Here is a 26,179-nt window from a genome sequence, read left to right as displayed (position 1 = left end):
TGAGTGCAAACCCCCAGCTCCCATATCCTCATTTACCGTAATACAATGATTGGACCCCCTACCCCACCCCAGCCCCTGCGCTTTCCCCGCAACAGATCTCTGTTGCAAGTTCATGAACAGAATATGGTTTCTTTTTTTCTCTCACTTTACTGAAAGTTAAATATATTTACAGGATTACCCCCTGCAGGGAGCAAGCAGCTGCAGTGTTGAGTCCCTCCTCTCGGTCTCAACTTCCAGAGCCCTGGGTATCCTAAGTGGGGGCCCTTCAAGCATATGAAGGGGAGAGCTTCTGTTCAGATCCTCAGGTTTTCCCTCCCCTCCTTCACAGACCAGCTGTTCATTGGAAAAACCAGAAGGGTGCAATTTGCCATGGTTTAGACTTTTTTTTCCTCCATAGCCAGTAGTTACCAGCAACTGTAAGGGATGTCTAAAGGATTCTCTTTTCTTGAACCCTACATAACTGCACCCATCCCTCCCCTCTTCCACAGAGTACATTTAAATTCTGTCATCCTCAGTGTTGCCTGGGAATGTGGCCTTCCCAGTATCTATCAGCGCCCCATACTGCGCTGCTAGTGAAAATTGGGCTGTGTCTATAGTAGAGGAGGCGAGTGGTCCTGCCTGGAAAGCTGCAGCCTTAGGAACCACCAGCTCAAATGGGGCTTGGAACTCAGAAGTTCAGAGATTCCCAGATGCCTAAGAAATGGAAAGGAAGGTGGGAGGAAGGAGAATCCAGATTGGGTACCAGAGGAGGCTAAAGTGGCAGCTAGATAGGACTGGGGGACCTGAGGATTCTAGCTGGCTGGGAGGGATTGGGCTCCTGGAGTTTTATCTACTGCCTGTTAAGGGGCACCTCCTGGGTATTGCTGGGTGAGATGAATTCTCCCTCCCCCAAGTTAGCATGGGTACTGGCTACAGGCTTTCCGGGAAGGATGGGGGCTGAGGTTTGTGGTTGGTCTAGAATCTAAGGCGGAAGTGGCACAGTCCCTGAGGCAGGAGCCTCTCTTCCCTGCCGTCTCCCCAACCTTGCTCTGACACCTCCAAACCTGAACTTCAGGTGAAAGACCCCTCCTTTCTTCTGCTAAGTGGAGTGGTCTTCAGTTCCATAGTATAAAGTGCCCCAGGCTTCTGTTCCACCTTTCTAGAGAAAGAGGACATTGAGAGGGCAGAGATTGGCATCAGGCTGAAGGCCTGTGGTATGTCTGGAACCAGACCCAGTTGGGCGTCTCCAGAATCCCCCAGATTCACCTTGTTCCCTGAAGCTGGAGAGGGATGTGGAGGTCAGAATGAGGGCTCTTCACTAGCCGGTCTCCTAAAAACTTTTCCTGAGAAAGGCTCTGCCCCTGCTGTGGCTGTGCAGGTGAGGGAGAGGCGGGTAGGGGCTGCCCGCAGATGTGGGCCAGCTCCAGTCTCTTCCCAGCAAAAGGCTGGGCCAGTGCCCTTCCCAGAAGGGGACGCTCCTGCCAGCCCAGTCGCCATGGTTACTGAGAGGAGGATGCCATCTGCGTGGAGATGAAGGTCTCGATGACGCTGTGATTGGATGGCAGCAGGTGGCTGTGGCTGTTGGTTGAGTCGGAACTCTGGTATAACACCAGGCTGCTGGAGGAGACTGGCAAAGCAAACAGGCACTGAAGTTACAGGCTTCCTTACATCACCTACCACCTTTCTCCCCAGACCCCTAGGCCTGCTCTGGTTCATGGCTCTGCCCCTCCCTGGCTGTTGCTGCCCCAGTACCAATCAAACCCCATTACCCAGGCAAAAGCAGTGCTTCCTCTCCTTTGCTCTCTCTCTCTCCCCCATCATCAGGAAAAGTTCACCGCAGCCAAGCCAGCCTGAAAACCGGTTCTGCTTTCCACAGAAGCAGTGTAGACTAGTGGAAAGAGCCCAGGCCTGGGCGTCAGAAGATCCTGGCTCCTAGTCTTGGCTCCGCTGCTTATCTGCTGTATGATACTGGGCAAGTCACTTAACTTCTCTGTGCCTCAGTTCCCTCATCTGTAAAATGGGGATTAAGACTGTGAGCTCCACCTGGGACAGCGACTGCATCCAAAATACCATTTCAAAAAAGTTTTAGGAGAGTGATCCTTAGGGGAGTTCTTCTTGGAGAACTCTTTCCTAGGGTGGTCCCACAGTGAGATGACTGTCCCAGGGTGAACCTGTACCAGTCCTCTAGACTGTAAGCTTGTTGTGGGCAGGGAACGTTTCTGTTTATTGTTACATTGTACTCTCCAAGGCGCTTAGTACAGTATTTCATTCATTCATTCAATCGTATTTATTGAGCGCTTACTGTGTGCAGAGCACTGTACTAAGTGCTTGGGAAGTACAAGTCGGCAACATATAGAGACAGTCCCTACCCAACAATGGGCTCACAGTCTAGAAGGGGGAGACAGACAACAAATCAAAACATGTGGACGGGTGTCAAGTCAATCAATCAATCAATCGTATTTATTGAGCGCTTACTGTGTGCAGAGCACTGTACTCTGCACATGTTAAGTGCTCAATAAATACGACTGACTACCAGAGGCTAGTTAGGTCCTGGTCCTGCCTCAGTGGTTTGGCTCCAGACTGGTGCAGTCCCTTGTGGCTCTGGGTTTTCCCCAGTCTGAGGGGCACCATGGAGGTCAAGGACTGATCTGGGGGATTAGATTTTCTCTGAGGCAGATCCAGACTGAACTATGCCAATGAGTCAGTCTTGACTCAGCACTTAGAACAGTGCTTGGCACATAGTAAGCGCTTAACAAATACCATTATTATTTTTACTATTATTGACTCCCAGATCCCCAGCTTCAGGGGGCTCCTGTGGCTGAGGATGACCTGGAATTGGGGCAAAACAAAGCCCTCTCTCTTCCTCCACCCCTCCAGCCCCACCTGCACCTTCCGGAGCCCGATCAGCCTCTGGAGGTTGCTGAGTGGGAGCAGTACCACTTTCCTGGTGGGTGGGTGGGTGTTGCTTAATAAAATTGCAGGCCTCTGCCTCTCCTTCCTCTCCACCCTGCTTCCCCCGCCACTGGTGCTTCTTTGCTCCATCCCCACATATCCTAGATTCTTATTCCTCTATTCTCCTCACCAGGCTCTCTGCTCCCGTTTTACCCATTTTCCTCGGGCGGTGCGGATTGGGCTCCCTGGGTGCGGCTGGAGCCGCGGGAAGCGACAGGGCCCCAGCTGGGATTCCAGTTCTGGGGAGGCGGGAGTGGGGGCATGCCTCACCTGCTGGGCTGGAACTGAGACGATGCCCTGGCTGGAGGTGCTGGATGCCCGAGTCCTGGCTGGGGATGTGGATGGTGGCCGCCTGGGACACTGGTGTATGGAGCCCCGACTCATTGGGAGTCTCCGAGTCCGCAGTGAACACCTAGTGGGATGGAGGTGACACTCAACTGGAGGAGGTGGGGTCGGAGCTGAGGAAGCTGATGCCCCCCAAGAGGAAGAGACTAGGTAGGGGAGTATAATTTATGTATATTAATGTGTCCCCCCCTTTAAACTGTGACTTTGTTGTGGGCAGGGAATGCGTCTTTGTTGTACTGTACGATCTCCCAAGTGCTTGGTACAACGGTTTGCACACAGTAAGCGTGCAAAAATAAATACGATTGAATGACGTTTCAGCTAGGGGAGTTGGGCTCTGGATGGCATGAAGTGGAGTGCGGGCTATCCCAAAAGTCAGTCAATTGTATTTATTAAGCACTTACTGTGTGCCAAGCACTGCACTAAGCACTGGGAAAAGTATAGTATAACAGCCACATTCCCTACCCACAATGGGCTTACAGTCTAAAGAGGGAGGCAGACATTAATATAAGTAGATTACAGATATGTACATAAGTGCTGTGGGGCTGGAAGCGGGGATGAATGAAGGGAGCAAGTCAGGGCAACGTAGAAGGGAGAGGGAGAAGAGGGCTTAATCAGGGAAGGCCTTATGGAGGAGATGTGCCTTCAGTAAGGTTTTGAAGTGGGGGGAAAGTAATTGTCAGATTTGAGGAAAGAAGGCGTTCTAGACCAGAGGCAGGAAGTGGGCGTTGGTGGTGAGCTAGACAAGAGTAAGGTACAGTTAGCATTAGAGGGACCAAGTGTGCAAGTGTGATTGAGTGCTTTAAAGCCAATGGTGAGCGTTTCTGCTTGATGAAGTGGATGGGCAACCACTGGAGGTCCTTGAGAGGGGAAACATGGCCTGAATATTTTGGTAGAAAAGCGTTCTACAAAAATGGACTTTCTCAGAAGGAGAGAGCTTATAAGAAAGGAGTAGCGGTGGGGCCTGTACCTTTCCTCCTTACCTGCTTGGCGGGGGTCAGGCTGGCAAGGGCGCTGAGGTTGGCAGTGTCGGTGATCAGCATAGTCTGCGGGAGGAGGCTGGTGTGCGCGTATTGGGCCACCTCGGGCTTGTGGCTGTAGAGGGCTGCAGCAGGAGGGGGCATGAGGAGACCTTGGGCGTGGCACCGTAGGGCATCCCGTGGCCCTTCCCCGCCCCTCTCCCCGAGCCCGGAATCCCAGTGAGTGGAGCCGACGGTACCCGAGGAAGCGCGTGGTAGGGAATGCCCAAGGAAATGGCTTCCGGACCGTGCTTCCTGCTGCGGTGCCAGGGTCTTCAGCCTGGCAGGACTCCCTCCCCTTTTAGCTTCCCTTTTCTACCCCTGTAGAAAAACCTTACCGTGGGGGCTCTGCAGTTGGGCCATAGTGGCCATGAAGGGGCTCTGAGCCACATGGCTCTGCACCTGCTGCATGAGTGGCTGCTGGTAAGAAGGGTGCAGCTGCTGGGAGAACTGGACTGGCTGCAGGGTGGTCAGACTGCTGCCCATACTGTTGATGACCGGCACACTCTGGGCCTGAGTCGAGGCCAGGCCTGGAACGCCGGAAGAGGACAATCAGCTGAGCCCTTCCCAACCTTCCTCTCACCCACTTTGTTCTAGACCTTGGAAGCAGCCAGCCAAGCCAGTCTCGAGCGACTCGGGATTAAAGAGTTCTGTCCCGATCCGGCCAGAGTCCGGCCTCGGCCTGGAGAACCCAGCCCACAGACGCCTGGATGTTCACTGCACTGGGTCACTAGGATGGAAGTTCAATGACTAAACCCTCTCCTTCCACGGGTAAGAAGGGCAGGGTAGCAAAGGACAAAGCACACTTCCCTCTCCTCCCTTCAATCCCCTTTCTGGATTTCTGGGGGCCTGCCAGGTCTTAGGGCTAGGAGCCTTGTCCTCGCCAACCTTAGCCCCTGTGACTCACCAATAACCAGAGTGGAAGCACCAGTGTTGGTGAAGGTGGGGCCCAGGGAGGGGGGTTCGGCGGCCCCAATAGCCATGACGCTAGGCAGTGAGGCCATGATGAGATTCTGGGGTTGCTGATTGAGTCCAGAGGGGGCCTGCTCCAGGCTGTGCAGAGCCGTCAGGGTGCTGACGGGGGGCAGGGGGCCACCGGGGGCTGAGACCTGCAGGGGAGAACAAGTGACAGCACTACAGCCAACCTGGGAAACATCATCATCAATCGTATTTATTGAGCGCTTACTATGTGCAGAGCACTGTACTAAGCGCTTGGGAAGTACAACTTCCCAAGGAAACAGGAGGGAGGCAAGAGGGACCGTGGATTTGGCTTCTCCTACCACGGTCTCCCCACAAGAAAAGCTTGAGAGCAATAGTGAGAAGCAGCACGGCCTAGTGGATAGAGCCCAGGCCTGGGAATCAGATGGATCTGGGTTCTAGTCCCGGCTCTGCCACTTGTCTGTTGTGTGACTTTGGGCAAGTCGTTTCACTTCTCTGGGCCTCAGTTTCCTCATCTGTAAAATGGGGCTTAAGATTGTGAGCCCCATGTAGGACATGGACTGTGTCCAACCTGATTACCTTGTATCTGCCCCAGCGCTTAGAATAGTGTCTGGCACAAAGTGCTTAATAAATACCATAAAAAACAAGCAAGGAAAAAAAAAACCAATGTTGAGGACCATTTCCCGCCTCCCACCTCTCAATCCTTGATTTTTGAAATCCAGTCCCTGAGATTTTGAGATCGCACTCAGGGAGTCACCACCTATCAAAATCTCCTGGCATTTTATAGCCACTGGGGGGATGGGGCCCATCTCAGGGTGGCTAAAGCCAGGCCAGGGCAGCTGAGGGGTCACAAATTCCCCCAATATAATAATTATTATTATTATGATACTACTTACTACGTGCCAAGCACTGTTCTAAGCACTGAGGTAGGTACAAGTTAATCAGGTTGGAAACAGTCCCTGTCCCACATGGGGCTCACAGTCTTAATCCCCATTTTACAAATGAGGTAACCGAGGCCCAGAGAAATGGAACGACTTGCCCAAGGTCACACAGCAGACATGTGGCAGAACTGGGACTAGAACCCAAGTCCTTGTGACTCCGAGGCCCATGCTCTATCCACGAAGCCACGCTGCTTCTCATATCGAGGTTCAGTATCAGGTTTGCAGACCAGGTTGACTCTGACTTCTCCAGCCTAGACTGAAGCTCATTATGGGCAGGGAAAGTGTCTGCCAATTCTGTTGCACTGTGCTTTCTAAAGTGCTTACACAGTGCTCTGAGCATAGTGCTCAATAAATACAATTGATTGATTGATTAGGCCCTGGAGGCTCCGGCCACAGAACTAATTTCCCTGCTTCTAGTTTTTCCACCCCCCGGCCTCGTCACATGGCAGAGGGTCAGGTGGGCATGAGGAGAGTCCCCTGGCACCTCTGACTGGAACACGTCTTCTCGGTCTCCTGCCTGTCCTAGAGGAGGAGACCAGACGGCAGAGGTGGGGTGGGGGCCGGAGCCAGGGCCCCAGCAGAGCGGGGCACACACTCACCAGCTTAGAGTCGGCACTGAGCAGGTTATGGCTGGGCTCCAGGCCTGGGGGTGACACCTGGTGCAGGATGGCGGGGGCTGTCACCATGGCACTGCCCCCGTGGGCACTGCTGCCTGAAGACTCGGCCTCGCTGGTTGGCTGCTGGCCGTATCGCACTCCTGCAGGGGTCAATGAGCAAAGTGAGAGGAGGCAGTTAGTTCCATCTCCTCTCTCCTTTGGCCTCTTTTTATGTCCCTCTTTACCAGTCCCACCCCAGAGGCCCAGTTTAGATGAAGTTAGGCCCCGGGGCAACAATCTTCTCCCACCATTAGCACAGCCCTGAGGCCCTCACCCCTGAGCACCTTTCTCCTTAAGGCCCCCAGTCTTCCCCCCATTCGTTTTCCAGACCTTCTCCTGGCTGCGCTCAACGGTCTCCTCCGAGGTCAGTGCTCACCGTGGACTTTGCTGGGGGAGAGGGCGGTTGGTGGCGGCAGGACAGGGGAGCCGTGTGCAGGAGGCAGTGTTTGGGTGGAGCCAGGCTGGGGGCTGCTGTAGGTGTCCATGGCCAGCTTGTGTCTGAAGGCTTCCTCCTTCCTCCGGTTGGCAAACCAGTTGTAGACTCGCACCTCAGTCACCAGGTTGGAGCCCAGGCCCTGGGCCTGAGATGGGGAAACGCCTCTCTGGAGGCACTCAGCCCTGTGAGGGGCATCACAGTGACCCGTGAGTCGTCCCCATAACAGGATGAAGGTAGCACAGCCCCTTGGCAGGGAGGTGCCCATCTCTGCTCTGTGGGCAGCCCCAAGTCCTGAGATCCCTCTAACTCTCCCTCACCAGATTTGGGGCCAGGATTCTCCAGCCAGGAATGGCCCAGGCTGCTACTGTCCAGCACTTTGAACAGTGCTCCAGCGCTTAGATCAGTGCTTTGCACATAGTAAGCACTTAATAAAGGCCATCATTATTATTATTATATAGGGTGGGGGCAAGTGTGCCAAAGGAGGTGACCTTCTGGCCAGAGGCCTGGGGACCGGAAAGGGGCTCTGCCAGGAGAAGATGGAGTGGACAAGGTGGGAGCAGGGGAAGAAGGACAAAGTGGGAACTGTGAGATCAGAGGCAGTCTGTTCTCCTGGCAGGATGATCCTGCACTTCCCTCTCCTCCCTTCAAACCTTACTGAGAGCTCACCTCCTCCAGGAGGCCTCCCCAGACTGTCCCCTCCTTCCTCTCCCCCTCTCCCCCTCCCCATCCCCCTGCCTTACTTCCTTCCCCTCCCCACAGCACCTGCATATATGTATATATGTTTGTATGTATTACTCTATTTTATTTGTACATATTTATTCTATTTATTTTATTTTAATATGTTTTGTTTTGTTGTCTGTCTCCCCCTTCTAGACTGTGAGCCCGTTGTTGGGTGGGGACCGTCTCTATATGTTGCCAACTTGTACTTCCCAAGCGCTTAGTCCAGTGCTCTGCACACAGTAAGCGCTCAATAAATACGAGCGAATGAATGAATGAACAAGAAGGTCAGCTCCCTGGAAGAGACAAAGCCAGGGATGGAGCCTGTGGAGGCAGCTTGGGATGGGTGAGGAGTGAAATCCCCCGTCACGTGCCTTCTGGCTACACAGGTTCAAGACCAGCGTGTTCAGTGTTCCATGGAGCTCCATGGAGTCTCTGTCTCAGCCCCCACAAAACCTGGGCCCCCACCCTCTACCCCAGGTTCACCTGTTGCATTCCTCCACCAGAGCTTCCCGCTCCTCCTTGCTGGGGTTCTTCTGCCTCTCGTAGGCCTGGAACAGGATCTGCTGGGACGCAGGGCCCCACTTGAAGCGATTCCTCCTGCCCTTCTTGGTGGGCAGTTCATCTCCCAAGGGCTCTTCCGCCAGCACGCCCTGCCCCGCGTGGGTGAACTCTGGAGGCACAGGGAGCTGTGGGCAGAGCCTGCCAGCCCTGGGTCCCCAGTCCCAGCTCCTACTGCCTTGAGCTCCTATGAACATTTGGGCCTCCCTCTCTTTGAGGAAAGCAAATCTGTTGCCCTCTCATACCCTTCTGGACTCGACACCCTTTCAGATCTCTGGCTTAGGGCCAGGGTAGGGAGGGGGTACCCAGGCCGGGTAAACTAGACCCAAGGCTGCCCAGGGTCAGGGGCAGACAATCCCAGAAGGAAGACAGATCCTAGCAGACTCCACACTGGTCGTCTTAGCACAGAAAGGGGTGGAATCTGGCTCCCCGGGACGATCTCCTGACATCTGTCATCCCAACACTCTCAAACTTCTCCAGTGCTCCCGGGGAGGGCAGCCCTGGCCTCCTCACGCCATCCCGGCTGACGCTTGGTACTTACGCTGGGCCACCTCTCGCTGCTTGCGGACGTACCAGGTGTAGAGGGCGGCTCTCTTCTGGGTCTTCATAGGGGTGCCCTTGTTGAGGTGCTGAGAGAGGTGGGATTGGTTGAGGCCCGTGGTGTCCACCACCTCCCTCTGAGGGATGTTATGCTGCTGCAGATATGACTTCACCATCTTTGCCACCCGCCATGGATCTTCCCTGGGAGGAGCAGAAGGCAGAGCCCGCTCACTGAGGCTGTCCTTTGGCCTGGCCCTGCCCAGCCCTGGAGACAAGATTTGGGACCCCCATGTCTGATGAATCCTGCTTGTTCAACTTTGGGTAGCTTGCCCTGGGAGACAGAAGGTGGTGGGTTCTAATCCCAGCTCTACCACTTGTCTGTTGTGTGACCTTGGGCAAGTCAAATCCCTCTCTCTGATCATAATCTTCTCACCTGCCTCCTCACTCACACTCCTTTCCCCCGTAAATCCATATTACTCCCTCACAGAGATCTCCGCTCTCTTGACCCCATCCATCTTTCGGAGCGCCTCACACCTCACCTCGCCGCCCTCTCCTCTCTACCCAGTCTTGATGATCAGATTACTGTTCTCAACTCTACCCTTTCTACTCAGCTAAACTCACTCGCTCCCCTTTCCCTTCGCCACTCGTACCACTAGCCCACAGCCCTGGATCACTGCCACTGTCCGCCTCCTTCGCTCTTATGCTCAAGCGGCCGAACGCTGCTGGCTAAAGTCTAAACACCATGCCAACCTCGTTCACTTCAAGTTTATCCTTTCCTGCCTTAACTCAGCCCTCTCCTCTCCCAGACAAAACTATTCTCCTCCCTCATTGACTCCCATGCCCATCACCCCCGCCAGCTCTTCCATACATTCAATTCCCTTCTCCGGCCCCCGGTTCCTCTCCCTCCTCCTTCCCTCACCCCCAACAATCTGGCCTCCTACTTCATTAACAAAATTAAATCCATCAGGTCCGACCTCCCCAAAGTCACTTCCCCCCCTTCTCCAACCCCCCGGCTCTCAACACTCTCTGCTACTCTCCCATCCTTCCCAGCAGTATCCTCAGAGGAGTTCTCCTCCCTCCTCTCAAGTGCTACTCCGGCCACCTGTGCTTCTGACCCCATTCCCTCTCATCTCATGAAATCTCTCGCTCCATCCCTTCTCCCCTCCTTAACTTCCAACTTCAACTGCTCATTCTCCACTGGTTCCTTCCCCTCTGCCTTCAAACATGCCCATGTCTCTCCCATCCTAAAAAAACCCTCTCTTGACCCCACCTCACCTTCTAGTTATCGCCCCATATCCCTCCTACCATTCCTTTCCAAACTCCTCGAACGAGTTGTCTACACGCGCTGCCTCGAATTCCTCAACAACAACTCTCTCCTCGACCCCCTCCAGTCTGGCTTCTGTCCCCTACATTCCACAGAAACTGCCGTCTCAAAGGTCACCAATGACCTCCTGCTTGCCAAATCCAACGGCTCATACTCTGTCCTAATCCTCCTCGACCTCTCAGCTGCCTTTGACACTGCGGACCACCCCCTTCTCCTCAACACGCTATCTGACCTTGGCTTCACAGACTCCGTCCTCTCCTGGTTCTCCTCTTATCTCTCCGGTCGTTCATTCTCAGTCTGTTTTGCAGGCTCCTCCTCCCCCTCCCATCCCCTTACTGTGGGGGTTCCCCAAGGTTCAGTGCTTGGTCCCCTTCTGTTCTCGATCTACACGCACTCCCTTGGTGACCTCATTCTCTCCCACGGCTTCAACTATCATCTCTACGCTGATGACACCCAGATCTACATCCCTGCCCCTGGTCTCTCCCCCTCTCTCCAGGCTCGCATCTCCTCCTGCCTTCAGGACATCTCCATCTGGATGTCTGCCCACCTAAAGCTCAACATGTCAAAGACTGAACTCCTCGTCTTCCCTCCCAAACCTTGCCCTCTCCCTGACTTTCCCATCTCTGTTGATGGCACTACCATCCTTCCCATCTCACAAGCCCGCAACCTTGGTGTCATCCTCGACTCCGCTCTCTCATTCACCCCTCACATCCAAGCCGTCACCAAAACCTGCCGGTCTCAGCTCCGCAACATTGCCAAGCTCCGCCCTTTCCTCTCCATCCATACCGCTACCCTGCTCATTCAAGCTCTCATCCTATCCCATCTGGACTACTGCATCAGCCTTCTCTCTGATCTCCCATCCTCGTGTCTCTCCCCACTTCAATCCATACTTCATGCTGCTGCCCGAATTATCTTTGTCCAGAAACGCTCTGGGCATGTTACTCCCCTCCTCAAAAATCTCCAGTGGCTACCAATCAATCTGTGCATCAGGCAGAAACTCCTCACCCTGGGTTTCAAGGCTGTCCATCCCCTCGCCCCCTCCTACCTCACCTCCCTTCTCTCCTTCTCCAGCCCAGCCCGCACCCTCCGTTCCTCTGCTGCTAATCTACTCACTGTACCTCGTTCTCGCCTGTCCCGCCGTCGACCCCCGGCCCACGTCCTCCCCCTGGCCTGGAATGCCCTCCCTCTGCCCATCCACCAAACTAGCTCTCTTCCTTCCTTCAAGGCCCTACTGAGAGCTCACCTCCTCCAGGAGGCCTTCCCAGACTGAGCCCCTTCGCTCCTCTCCCCCTCGTCCCCCTCCATTCCCCCCCATCTTACCTCCTTCCCTTCCCCACAGCACCTGTATATATGTATATATGTTTGTATATATTTATTACTCTATTTATTTATTTATTTTACTTGTACATATCTATTCTATTTATTTTATTTTGTTAGTATGTTTGGTTTTATTCTCTGTCTCCCCCTTTTAGACTGTGAGCCCACTGTTGGGTAGGGACTGTCTCTATATGTTGCCAACTTGTACTTCCCAAGTGCTTAGTACAGTGGTTTGCACACAGTAAGCGCTCAATAAATACGATTGATTGATTGATTCTCTGGGCCTCAGTTACCTCATCTGTAAAATATGTGAGCGCCATGTGGGACAGGGCCCGTGTCCAACCCAATTTGCTTGTATCCATCCCAGCGCTTTGTACAGCGCTTGGCACAGTAACTGCTTAACAAATACCAAAATTATTATTATTATTACTCACCAGGGAGGCATAGAAACACGCATGGACTGTGTCTGACTTGATTAACTTGCATCTACCCCAGCACTTAGAATAGCGCTTGACCCATAATAAGCACTTAACAAACGTAATAATGATGATGATAATGATAATAATGAGATAGATTAGTGTGGATTAGTAGATAGAGAACATGACTGGGCATCAGAAGGTCCTGGGTTCTAATCCCAGCTCCACCACTTGTCTGTTTTGTGACCTTGGGCAAGTCAGTTCACTTTTCTGGGCCTCAGTGACATCATCTGTAAAACGGGGATTAAGACTGTGAGCTCCATGTAGGACAGGGACTGAGTCCAACCTGATGATCTTGTATCTACCCTCGCATTTAGAACACTGCCTGGCACCTAGTAAGCGCTTAACAAATGTCTTTTAAAATAATGATAATCGGTAAAGTCCAACTCCATTAGGGTGAGGGGAATGATTGGGACCAAGGAGGTAAAGCCGGTAATGCTAGAGCTCCTGCTCTCCTGAGTCCCTTTAGGTTACTTCCCTTGGTTCCCTCTCACCATGTCCCACCTCCTGTTTTCCATCTTAACCTCTCTACTCTCTCTCTCCTGGAAGCCCTATTCCATTTTTGCTGCCCAGCCCTACTGCCTGCCATGTTGACTTTGAGTTGCTAGCCAGGCGATATGATAAGCAGGCCAAAGTCCACCCAGCTCAGTGCAAACATTTTATTTGATTTCTGCGACTGAACAGCTGGCTAGAATCCCTTTCCTCTCTCCCTACTGGCCAGGTGTCTCTGGTGGAGGGGGCCCAGGGGGGTAGGGCAGGTCTGAGGAGGGGAGGAAGCCTTGAAAGAAAGCCTCACAAGAACCAGACTCAGCCGCGTTCCCAGGTCAGACCTGGGCAAAGCCATCCTGGCTGGGTTTAGGATTGTTGTGAATACCCCTCAGCCCTCCTGAGATCCCCCATTCTCAGGAAGAGGCTGTGCAGTTCAGCACCTGAGTCCCTACCAATTTGAAAGTGAAACTGGGCCACCTTGGGATTCACTTTCCTCACATAATGCCATATGTGAACAATTACTCTGAATTCACTTTCTGTTTGATTCAGAGTTGGAAGGTAGCAGCCTGGCCTAGGTGAGAGTCTGGGATTCCTGCGTTCTAATCCCGACTCCTTCCCTTGCCTGCTGAGTGACCTTGGGCCTTCCTTGTGTTTCCATTTCCTCATTTGTTACATGTGGATTCAATTCCTGTTCTCCCTCCCTTTCAGACTGTGAGCTCCATATGGAACATGAACTGTATCCAATTTACTACTACTTCTACTAATAATAATAATGATGGCATTTACTAAGTGCTTACTATGTGCAAAGCACTGTTCTAAGCGCTGGGGAGGTTACAAGGTGATCAGGTTGTCCCACAGGGGATTCACAGTCTTAATCCCCATTTTACAGATGAGGTAACTGAGGTACAGAGAAGTTAAGTGACTTGCCCCAAGTGTCACAGCTGACAACTGGTGGAGCCGGGATTTGAACCCATGACCTCCGACTCCAAACCCATGCTCTTTCCACTGAGCCATGCTGCTTCTATTATAGCTATCCCAGTGCACTTAGTAAGCCCATAGTAAATATCACAATTATTATTTCTATTAGCATCATTATTATTACTGTCCAGGCCTGGTCCAGCATGGGAAGGGAACAGGGTGGCATGCTTGATCCGGGCAGGCTGGGTCAAATGTGGGTAGGAACTGGCGTGGGTTGGGCTGGGCGGAGCCCCCAATTTTGGGCCCAAGTGGGGATCCCCCTGTGGGGCCTGTTTTCCTTTCCTCTTTCTTCTCTTCTTATTCTTTCTTCTCTTATTCCTCTTCCTCCTCTTCCTGACTGGCCTGAAAGATCTGAGAAGGAAGGCCAGACTTGGGCCAGGTCCTCAGCCGAGAGTTTGGGAGTCAAAGACCGGGGAAGATGCCATTATTAGGCCACAGAACTAATGTGACTCTGCAGGATGTGTTTCTGCTTTTTTGCCTTAAAACTTATCCTGCCCCACCCTCTATCTCCCTCTCCTGTGTCCTGCCCTCTGCCACTCTCCCCAGCAGCTCCTGGTGGGATGTGAGGATCACCCTGGTGCTAATACTGGCAGAGAGGGCTCTGGGAGCGGCGGGCCAGCAGTGTTTCCGGACATAGAGCAAGACTCCCAGGACTGGGATCCATCCCATCTTGTTGCAACAAACAGCCCTTATATAGCAGGAAGATCAACACTATCTTTACACTATTATTATTACTATTATCATTAATAATAATAATGGTACTGGTTAAGAACTTACTATGTGCCAAGCATTGTTCTAAGGGCTAGGGTAGATACAAATTAAGCAGGTTGGACACAGTCCCTGTCCCACCTGGGGCTCACAGTTTTAATCCCCATTTTACAGATGAGGTCACTGAGGCCCAGGGAAGTGAAGTGACTTGCCCCAGGTCACAGAGCAGACATGTGGCACAGCCAGAATTAGAACCCAGGTCCTTCTGACTCCCAGGACTGGGCTCTATCCACTAAGCCATGCTGCTTTTCTAGAGGGGGTACGGAAAGTGGAGGGGGACAAAGGCTGAGCCTGATTCCAACTAGGCAAAACTCTTTTCTTTATGCCTTAGCATCTCTCTCTATTGCATGGGAAACAGGAAGATTCCAGCCTCAACCCATGCCGAGGGCATTTAGAGTGAAGACGATGGACTTGATGAGCCCCAGGGTCCTGTTTCTCTGGGGACAGAGAAGTTGAGGGAAAGATTCTGGACTGAGAAGTTCAGAGGTGAGGGTTCTAGTTTTGGGTCCCAAATTTACAACTGCCTCAGTGGGTGTCTTGGGACAAGCCACAGCCCCTTTCTGGGAGTCGTTCTCCTCATGCGGCCAGGGCCATGCCCAGGCACCCACAGAATCTTTGAAAGGAAGAGGATCTTCCAGAATGCTGGGCTCCAGCGAGAGGAATCTCTTTATCTTCAAAAATCAACCCAGGGGGCATACAAGACTGATCCGAAATCCGGAAACAAAATAATTTGAGGTAAATTTAAGTTTATGGGTAATTTATGATACAGTTGTGTGAAAGTCCAAGGAAAAAGCGCTGAGGAAACTGCTGAAATTCCTTCTAGTGATCCTATTGAGCAAATCTATGTTGAACACTGCATACATCTTATTTGGAAATAATTACCCCAGGTGAAAGGAAAGGAAAACTATGATGTCACTGAAGATAAAAATAGCCAGTGAATAGAAATGTTCAAGATATTAATGACCAAATTCTGTTCAAGTTTGGTGGGAACAGGAAAATATCCAGAAAAAGACAGCGATTGATGGACGCACCCCTAAGGCACATACACAGAAGCAGAGTGATCTAGTGAAAACCAAGGTTCTAATCCCAGCTCCACCACCAACCTGCTGAGTTATCTTGGACAAGTCACCTAACTTCTCTGTGCCTCAGTCCCCTCGACTGTTCTCCCTCCTTCTTAGACTGTGAGCCCCTTGTGGGACCTGATTATGTGTTATCTACCCCAAGGCTTAGTACAAACTTGGCACATAGTAAGCACTTAGATATTATTATTATTGCTATTATTGTTATTTTATTATTATAATTAAGGAATTAGAACCTGAAATAGTATTCAAAAACTTTGGCCCAGAGTGAGCTTTCTAAGGAAAGGATGCACCAGATGTGACTTGAAGCAGGGCAGATTTCTATGAAGAGTTTGTAGGGGAAATTAATAAACCTTCTGTAGCCTGAACAGAAGGAGATAAGACCACAACACCCACTCAAGGATTGCTCATAATCCTGTTTAATAAAGGATGAAAAGACTAGTAAGAGCTGCAGACCACTGAAAGCATTAAATACAGAATGCATAGATTATCAAAAATCGCAGACAAACCAGGCCTTAGAAGCACAAAGGAAAGGAATGAAGGGAAGAAATTAAGAACTGGTTGGTGTGGGGAATGTGTCTCTTGTATTGTTATATCATACTCTCCCAAGCAGAGTGCTCTGCATACTCTAAGTGCTTAATAAATATGATTGATCGATTGATTGAACATAAAAGAGATCACTGAGCCTCCCTAAAATGGAGGACAACCCATTAGATTGTAAACTCCCTGAGAACAGGGAGCATTCCTGTCCTCATCTTCTGCTGTTCTCTCATATGTAGAGCACTCAGTAGGTGCTCCTTAAACACCGCTGTTTGAATCAAGTTATGTTCTGCAGTAATTTGGACCAGGAACAAACTTTCTTTAGAACAAGAGCCAGCTGAAGTAGAACCTGGACTGCCATTATTGCAGATTGCTGGTTATCTGGGCTGTTTTTGGTGGAATCTCAAAAGTAAAGCTTGACAAGAAACTACAGGATCCCTGAGGACTCTTGTTGATGGTCCCTGCAGCTGGTTGCCCTCTTCCCAGCCCATACCCCCTCCTTGGACTGCAGGGGTCCTGGGAGAACAATAATAATAATGATGATGATGATGATGGTAGTTGTTAAGTGCTTACTATGTGCCAAGCACTGTTCTAAGCACTGGGGTAGATACAAGGTAATTAAATTGTCCCTCGTGGGGCTCCCAGTCTTAATCTCCATTTTACAGATGAGGCACAGAGAAGTGAAGTGACTTGCCCAAAATCACACAGCTGATAAGTGGCAGAGGCAGGATTAGAACCCATGACCTCTGACTCCCAAGCCTGGACTCTTTCCACTAAGCCTCGGGAGAAGCAGTGAGAGCTCCCCAGAGCCCCTTCAGCGCCACTTCCAGGTTGCATCAGAGTCTGTGGTGCTGCCTGTCACATTGGGGATGGAACTAAAGGAAACCAGTGGAGAAAACTGCAATGAGGTAAGAATAATGGCGAGATAATAATAATAATTGTAGTATTTCCTACGCACTTACTATGTGCCAGGCACTGAACTGAGTACTGGGGTGGATACAAGCAAATTGGATTGGACAGAGTCCCTGTCTCGCATAGGACTCATATTCTTAATCCCCATTTTACAGGTGAGGGAACTGAGGCATAGAGAAGTGCCTCAGTACACTGCTTAGTACAGTGCTCTGCACACAATAAGCACTCAATAAATACGATTGATTGAATGAATGAATGAATGAAAGTGAAATGACTTTCTCAAAGTCATACAACAGACAAGAGGCAGAACCAGAATTAGACAAGTGGCAAAACCAGGATTAGAACCCAGGTCCTTCTGACCCCTAGGCCTGCACTCCACCCACTAGGTTACGCTGCTTCTCATGGGAAGTTGTGCAGATTTGTGCGGACAATATTCAATACTCATATTGTGTGCAATGGACAGGAAGTGAGAGATTGAGTTCATCTGGATGATGGGATATCTGGACTGAGCCCACGCTCAAGATGTCTGGGTAGGTGAGATTCTTCTGGGTTATTTAAGACAATGGAAATATATGGAATTCAAATGAATTTGATGAGTCACTTGAAGTTATTATATAAAACTAGTGAATGAACAGTAAAGTGAATGGATGGGGGTAGGTAATAGGGTGTTGAGAGGTTAGAAAAGGGTGTCTGGGTAGTCTCTGTTGTGGGTGAAGTCCATGAATAATTGGTCCGAAAATATGCTAGGGAGAGGAGTCCTGTATAATGAAAAGATGAAAAAATAGGAACAGTGAGCCTTCCAGGGCCAAAATTGCTTATGTACGCATACAGATGGCAGTGAGGCATAGTTTTATGATTTAACGTGACTCTGTGAAGGTGTTCCATTGCAAGAGGGAAAGAGAAGAAAAAAGAAACATTGAATCCATCCTAAAAGGAGGATGAACATCTCTCATTCTTGCAGTTCTAATCTAGAGGGAAAGATGGCTCTAAGCAAATTGGGAAATAAAGCTAAAAGAAGGAGAAGCCACTGTTGGAAAATGTCACCAGGAAGCAGTCTTCAGTTAATTTTGTCATTTTTAATCCCAATTTTTAATATAGATTATATCTGGAGGTGTCTGAGAGGACTGAAAAAGATATTTTTGTGGGTAAAATTATCAGTCCTACTCGAAGGTACAAACATAATGATCCTCAGTAGATGGAGCCTCTGGAAAGTAGAATTAATCTGTGTTCTGTTCTACCAATACTACAGGTTAAATAAGGAGAGGTAGGAGAAGAGCTAGGTCAGATGTTTTAGGTAATAATAATAATAATGATGGCATTTGTTAAGCACTTACTATGTGCAAAGCACTGTTCTAAGCACTGGGGAGAATACAAGGTGATCAGATTGTCCCACGTAGGGCTCACAGTCTTCACCCCCATTTTATAGATGAGGTAACTGAGGCACAGAGAAGTTAAATGACTTGCCCAAAGTCACACAGCTGACAATTGGCGGAGCCGGGATTTGAGCCCATGACCTCTGACTCCCAAGCCCGTGCTCTTTCCATTGAGCCAAGCTGCTTCTCTACATACCTTCTTTAGGTACCATCCACCTAGATTGACCCCATGAAAAGAAAGATGATGAGAACATGGAAAGGTGCAGCATATAATAACTATTGATAAAAGAAAATAACAGAATGAATGAAAAGATTTCTAGACTGTGAGCCCGTTGTTGGGTAGGGACCGTCTCTATATGTTATGTTGCCAACTTGTACTTCCCAAGCGCTTAGTACAGTGCTCTGCAAACAGTAAGTGCTCAATAAATACGATTGAATGAATGAATGAATAAATACGTTGAATGAATGAATGACAGGAATTTGGGAAGGAAAGGAAAGGAAGGACTCACAAAATGAAATTTTTAAAGTAAAATAAGGTGAATTCTGAGGCTAGGAAATGGGAAAGGGCAGCCAATACTGAAATTAAAAAAAATCAATCAATGGTATTTATCGAGTGCTTACTGTATGCAAAGCACTGTATGAAGCACTGGGGAGGTTACAGTACAAAGGAATTGGTAGTCATGATGCCTGCTCACATGGAGCTTGTAGTCTAAAGAGGGAGACAGACATTAAAATAGTTTCAGATAGAGGAAATGGCAGAGACTAAGGAACAGATTGGGCTCCTCTGGATTATGGGGAAACTGGATTGAGCCCAGGCTCAAGATCTTTAGTTATATAAATAAGTGCAGTGGGACTGGGGATGAGGTGAGTATCAAAGCATTTAAGTGCATAAGTGATGAAGAAGGGTGGTCTTATAATACATAAGTCCGTTTTTGGGTAGGGACTGTTCTCTCTATGTTGCCGACTTGTACTTCCCAAGCGCTTAGTACAGTGCTCTGCACAGAGTAAGCGCTCAATAAATACAATTGAACGAATGAATATGGGGAAATGGGTTAGTCAGTGAAGGCATTTTGGAGGAGATATGATTTTATCAGGGCTTTGAAGACTGGTAGTGTGGGGGTCTGTTGGATATGAAGGGAGTTCCAGGCCAGAGGGAGGACACAGGCAAGGCTTTGTCGGTGAGACGGTCGAGAGTGAGGTACAGTAGGTAGATTGGCTTTAGAAGAGCAAAATGTGTGGACTGGGTTGTAGTAAGAGATCACTGAGGTTAAGAGGGGGAGAGCTGATTGAGTGATTGAGACAGAACTGGGACAAAAAGGTAATGGTAGGTGGCATGTGGAGAATGAAGAGGTCCTTGTTAATGAAGGCAATATGAAATAAAGAAGAGTTATGGACAAGCTATACCCTGGAGCAATAAGCAGTTAAAGAGAGGAATCCTAAAAGAACATAATAGGGTATTCCTGGCTTCCTTAACCAGAGCCTGACCTATTAGAGATTGACATAATAAGATACAAGAAGGGGAATGAAGAACTTCTAAAACTGAACGCAATAGGGATCAAGACATTTTTCAGAAACATGGAACATTTTTAAGAACAGCACAGAAACTCAGTGGATGAATTTTTTAAAATCATGGATAATAAAATTAGAAAATTGGGAAAGAGTTCAATGGATATGGAGACTAAGGTTTAATTTATTTATAAAGAAAAGGAAGAGCAATAAACCAAATGAAAAGAATGACTAGAACATGTTCAATGGATTAGGTTTGAATGGAACTCGAAAATCGTAATGTACATTTTGGTTTTTATGACTTTCTGTGTGTGAGTGTGCATATTAATTCAACTGCCACAGCAAAAGCTTTAATTAAAAAAATACTGTGGGGATGAGAGAAGGGAAAGAACTTTGCATTCCTAGGAAGAAAGATGCCAAAGAAATCCGAATTATTGGCTATAACTGTTACTAATATTTTGCAATCATCATTAGCAGTTTCAGGAGGCTCAGGGTTTCCTTTCTCAGTAAGGTCTTCCAGATGCTGGAGAAAACCAACAGATTAAGTTTCTTTAAGGAGCTTCCATCAAGATTATTCCGTTTCTGAGGCTACACCCCTGTCTTGGTGTGGCTCCTCTCTTGGGTCTGGGAGGTAACTAGCCTCTTGACTGGGCTTTGGTCTTCTTGAAACTGAGCCATTAATCATGTCTTATTTCCCAGCTGCCCGATCATGCAGCCAGTTTCTTTTCGGAACAAAGATCCCCTGAATCTGCCCAAAGTTTGCCTCTTTTGGGTCAGTGTTGGTCTCCAGGCCGGGCCCTAACCCCAAGCGCCCCCTCCTCCTAGATCTCCAGCTCCCCAGGTCTCCTTCCAGCCACTTTCCCAGTCCTGGGCTTTGAGGGCCCTTTTTTTCCAGGGCGTTTTCACCTCCCTTTTGTTACCTGAACAATAAGTAACCCAGGTGGTTAGTTATAAACTCTGCAGGAACAAGGGGCTGGTTGATAATTTATAGCAACATCTCCAATTTAAATGGAAAGTAAATATCAAGCTGTTAGCATTAAAGAAAACCCAATCCCAGAGCAGGGGATGCAGCACTCTGGCCTCCCCTCCCCTTCCCTCTGTTCCTCTCTCCACTTTTCTTCTTAGCTTTTCCCTGACCTTTCTCTCCAGCTTTCCCTCTTCTCCATTTGCCTTTTCTTCTTCTGTCTCCCTTTTCTCTCTCTCTCATACTCTCTCCTTCTGGCCTCAGCTCCTGGGTGGGGCCTGGGACCCCGGATAGAGCCCTCACCACTTGGCCACTGACTCCAGAGACTGATTCTGCCCTAGCCAGGTAAGACCGCCCGGCAGGATTTTCTTCCCACTGGTTCGGGCCTGGCTTGACCAGGCCCAGAGACCCACCCTGAGCTACCCCAGTGGAATGCCACAGCTCCAGTCCTAGAGATGGCCTCTGAGACCCCCTAATTGGCTTCGCCCTCTCCCTGGGACAGGATGTTCTCTCTTGGCCCCATCCCCCAGCCAAAGAGTACACTTTGCCCCAGGCTATCTGCCAAGAGAATGGAACCCCTTCTTGGCCCCTCTGGCCCTAGGATTCTGCTTAATTTCTTCAGGCCCCCAGCTGGGTTCTGGCCAGGAATGCCCCAGGGACTCTTCCTTTCTTCCAAGTCCTTGGGGGGTCTCTTTGACAACTCTGCCCTGGCAGGAAGAGAGGGTTGAGGCACCTTGGGGACAAGACCCCTCCGGGTATGCCCTACCCACCTCCCCGCCTCTATATTCAACCTCCAAACTGGCCTTAGGGTCTGGTGAGCAGGAGCCTCTAGCAGGGACTGGATATAGCACAGCCCCCTTAATCAATCAATCAATCAATCATATTTATTGAATGCTCACTGTGTGCAGAGCACTGTACTAAGCGCTTGGGAAGTACAAGTTGGCAACATATAGAGACAGTCCCTACCCAACAGTGGGTCTCACTCCAGAGACTGCCCTGAGAGGGAGGTCAGGATATCGGACGGAGAGGCTCCTGGATCCTGAGAAGGAGCTACATCCCTCGGCCTCCAGGTCCCAAAGTGTCCCGTGGCCAGAACAGGAAGGAGGGTCAGGCTGAGAGATTTCTGAGATGGATCTGAGAAGCTAAGGCCCTTCTTGGCCGCCATGTCTTCCCAGGAACACAACTGTCGAAGTTAATGATCACATGGCTTATCAGGGGCTTTTCATTTATAAAATTATAAAACAAGAAATAATAAAGGCACTGGATAATTAGTAACTAGGCAGGCCTCCAGGGGAAGGGGGGGTGCAGCCAGCCCTGAGGGCCCAACAAAGCCCCAAGGAGTAGGGAACAGGGAAGGCTGGGCAGAGAGAGCCATCACCCAGGGAGGGAATGCGGGCAGATGGGGGCCGATTTCAGTGGAAGAGTCTGAGAGGACAAAAGGGAGTGAAAATGGAGGACAGGGAGGGAGGAATGAGCGTTCATGAGAACAAGTGGGAGGGAGAAGCAAGCTTCGATCCTGAGCACTGTCTTCCCCCAGGTAAGAGCCATTTGGATTACTTGCTATCCACAGAGTTGGTGGGAACTCTTCTCCGACCATCAAATCTGTTATATCGTACTCTCTCAAATGCTTAACGTAGTGCTCCGCACAAAGTAAGCGCTCAATAAATATGATTGATTGCTTGATTGATTACTTAGCCCCTGCTCTCAGAGTAGCTACACTCTTCCACCATCCAGGACAGGTCCCTCAGTTCAACCCACCTCCCAGATAGGTTGGGACCTGGGCATTTCCGAAAGGACTCGGAGCTATCGGGGAAGGTTTTGCTTCACGAGAGGCCAGGCTGTCTAGAGAGACTGTGCAGAGCCTGATTCTTGGGGTGAGCTGGGAGCGGCTGGGTTGCCAACTCTGTCCTTTTGTCCAGGCTCGGTGCCCCCTCTCCACATCCCCACCATTGATTCTCCGGGCTGGGGTGGTGCTGGTGACCATTCTGCCCTTTGGGTTCCGAGGAGGGGGGTGTGAAGATCACCTTGAACATGGTCCTGGCTTGGGGCAGCCCTGGGGACCAGGGGAACTGACCTTGGGGGACTAAGGAGTTTGACCCTGGGGCCCGGCCTGGGGCTCAGCAGGGGAGTGGGCAGGCGGGGGTGTTGGGGCCGGGAGGGGGTCTTACTGTAAGAGTCTCTCCACCACAGCTTTCTGGTGAGCCGCTTCTTCGGGGCTCAAGCTCTCCAGCTCCTTCAGAATGGGCGGTGTGAATTCCTCACCATCGTCCGAGGTCTCGTCCTCTGAGCCCCGGGGCTCCCCCAGCCCGTTGGGCAGCTCGGTTAGATCGCTACATGGCTCCCCCTTGTCCAAGCTGTTCTCGCTGGGCACGCTGTAGGGCTCTGCCTCACCCAGGGCCCGGATTAGGGTCTCCTTGCTCAACCCTGACTCCAGGAGAGCGGTCAGGAGCTCCGCTTGCAACTGGCTCAGTTTGGAGACCATGGCTCCTGGTGGAGGCCGCCTCTGCCCGTCTGACCCTAGTTCCCCGACTAGACCATGGCCCTATTGCCAGCCCTTGGTGGAGTGGAGCCAGGCCTCCCCCTTTTCACTCCCCCGAAACCCCACCAGCCCAATGCTGCAGACCCCCCACACCTGCCCTAGCCAGCCGGCGCTGACACAGGGCCCCTGGACTCTCTGTTTACATTGGAGCCAGGGAAATTCTCCAAGGTTCATATTTATCCGTGTGCTTACCAAGGTACTGAACTTTGGACTTCAGCCCCGCAGGCGCGCGCAGAGTGCAGGGAGCGGGAGAATCGGGAGTGCTGGGGGCTGGGTCGGGGGGGAGGGCGGGGGGCTCAGGAGGCTGTCAGGGAAGGGGGCAATTCTGAGAAGCAGAGACACAGGGGCAGTGTCTCCTCTGGATCTCAGTGACCCCCCTAGGGATCAGTAGGGTGTCTACTACTGAATTAGGGCAGGGCTGAGACAGGAGGGTTCATCCATGTTTCCATCTGGAAAGAAAGCAGAGACAGGCAACTGAGTGGGCAGAGCCGTCCCCTCCAGCTCTGTCTGCTCCAGACCACCAAGGCCCAGGGTGACACCTCTGCTAACTATCCCCAGAGCAGCCTCCTTCTGGCAACGTGCAAGATTACTTTCTTGCCACTCCCTGATCTCTGGGGCCAGAACAACGTGCGGGATTGCTATCCCTGCCACTCCCTGGTAGCCGGGGGTCAGAATTTATGGCATTCCAGGTTGTAACTGGGCTCCTGGTCATGTTGAGGGCCCCCTTGGGGATCAATTCTTTCCCTTCAGAACACCCACACATCAACCTCATGGAGCTTAAAGGGGAGAAGGAGCTGTACAGGAAAGTGGGGACTATCACACTGAGGACTGAATAAGAGGAAATACGATTAAATCATGGCAGGGGAGATTTATTATAGAAAGAAGAAAGAACTTTCCAAAGGACTGCCAGTTACTGAGGGGAGGCTGTGAGATATTTGGCCCTGGAGACTTCCAAGACTGGGCTTTATGTCCGTTGGTTCAAATGGTTTAGGTGCGGTCCTGCCCAGAGGCAGAGGACAGTGGGTAGGAGGGAGGGGCGGCCTAGAAGGATCTAGAGACTCCAACTGTCACCCAAATTTCAGCATTATCTCATTTATTTTCAGAGAGAAAAGAGGGTAGTGACGGGTATGTTAGGAAGCAGGGTGGGGATTTGAGGGGGAAGAATGATCTATTTTCCCTTTCTTTTAGGGAGAAGACACCAGGAGAGAAGAAACTCACCAAAAGTCACACCATGGGAAATAGCAGGAGTTCTGATTCCCAGGCCAATGCTGGGTCCTTGGAGTTCCTCTGGCACCTCAGTGTTTGGGAGGGTCTCGCTGAAAATCCAGCCCCCAACCCAACTCTCTGGCCAAGTGACAGGCATTGCTCTGTGCAGGTCAGATTCAGCCTTAAGGGCCCCAAGGTTGGGAGCTTTTGAGGCAGAGGGAGATGGAGGAGAGGGACTAAATAGAAATTAAATGTGCTTTTTGTTTCAAAGGAGATGAAAACAGAACAAAATGGGGCAACAATCTGCTGGAAAAAGTCAGTGTGAGCACTGGAGAGGTGAAGAAGAAAGATGAAGTAAACGAATATTTGGTATTATGGAGAGAAAGGGAGGATAGTTTTGAAATTGTGCCCAGTGAGGTTGAACTGGAGAATCAACAGCCATTGGCTTCTTGGTACTGTCCCTGCCATGATGTCAGCCCTGGGATTTTCGGGGCACTCCTGTGAAATTCTGGGCTCAGGAAATTCTAGGCAGGAGCACACTGGGCGAGTGCATTTTTAAGTTCTTTGGGGCCTTGGGCTATATTACTGGGGGCACAGGGTTCTGGTCTGATCTGGTCCTCTGGGCACCCCAGGCTCAGAGCACCAAGATTCAGACCCCTGTAACGCAACCAGAAGAGAGAAGCGGCATGGCTCCGTGGAAGGAGCCAGACTTGGGAGTCAGAGGTCATGGGTTCTAATCCCGGCTCTGCCACTTAGCTGTGTGACTTTGGGCAAGTCACTTAACTTCTCTGTGCTTCAGTTACCTCATCTGTAAAATGTGGATTAAGACTGAGCCCCATGTTGGACAACCTGATTACCTTGTATCCCCCCCCCCCAGCGCTTAGAACAGTGTTTGGCATATATTAAGAACTTAACAAATGCCATCATTAATTTAATTAATTAACCAGCTTCCGGATTCATCTGCACCATAGACTGAAACTCTCCAGGAGAGAGTTCCAGGACAAACTGCTTCCAACAAAAGCACTCCACAAAATCCGCCAAAGTTTGCTCACCTCTCTCTACAACAAACAAAAATTCCTTATCATCGGCTTCAGGGGTCTCCACTAGCTCTCTCCTTTCGCATCGCCTCTCCACCTCCTATTCCCCAGCTCATATTCTACTTTCCTCCAAAGATCACCTCCTAACTGTAGTCCACTCTTGTTTTGCCCACTTCCAAACCCTCACTCACACTGTACTCACAGTCTAGAACTCCCTTCTGCATCTAATCTTCCAGACCTCAGCTTCTCCCCATCTTCAAAGCCCTCTTAAAATCCCTCCTCCTCTAAAGCCATCACTAATTAATTCTCAATACTCCAAATTGTATCAATTCCACAATTTTTGTCTAACACACATATTTATACCCATCTTTAACCCTTCTGTCTATACAAATATTCAACTGTATGTCCAATTATTTATTCTGATTCCACCATTTAAAATTATTTTTAGATCTATCCCTTAATTGTAAGCTCCTTACGGGCAGGTCATGTGTCTTATGTTTTTATTGTACTTTCCCAAGTACTTAGTGCATGCTCAATCATTACCATTCCTACACTGTTCAGCTGCCTAGTCCCTCCTTCAACCCCAAAG

General features: G+C 50.3%; 1 protein-coding gene across 1 annotated transcript; it reads right to left on the bottom strand.

The window, feature by feature from the left end:
* Positions 1-186: 186 nt before the first annotated feature.
* HNF1A (HNF1 homeobox A) lies at positions 187-23,427 on the bottom strand. The gene is made up of 10 exons (XM_038763650.1): positions 22,977-23,427; positions 9,084-9,283; positions 8,468-8,654; positions 7,205-7,446; positions 6,772-6,929; positions 5,200-5,401; positions 4,631-4,822; positions 4,257-4,378; positions 3,202-3,343; positions 187-1,606 (listed from the first exon to the last, which is right to left on the bottom strand). The coding sequence occupies exons 1-10, from the start codon at positions 23,288-23,290 to the stop codon at positions 1,479-1,481; spliced, it is 1,887 nt and encodes a 628-aa protein (XP_038619578.1). The 5' UTR covers positions 23,291-23,427; the 3' UTR covers positions 187-1,478.
* Between the last annotated feature and the right edge of the window lie 2,752 nt (positions 23,428-26,179).

Source organism: Tachyglossus aculeatus, chromosome 21 (genome assembly GCF_015852505.1).
Source record: "Tachyglossus aculeatus isolate mTacAcu1 chromosome 21, mTacAcu1.pri, whole genome shotgun sequence".
NCBI lineage: Eukaryota > Metazoa > Chordata > Mammalia > Monotremata > Tachyglossidae > Tachyglossus > Tachyglossus aculeatus.
Note: the sequence above shows the minus strand (reverse complement) of the source record. Positions and strands in the feature narration are given on the sequence as shown.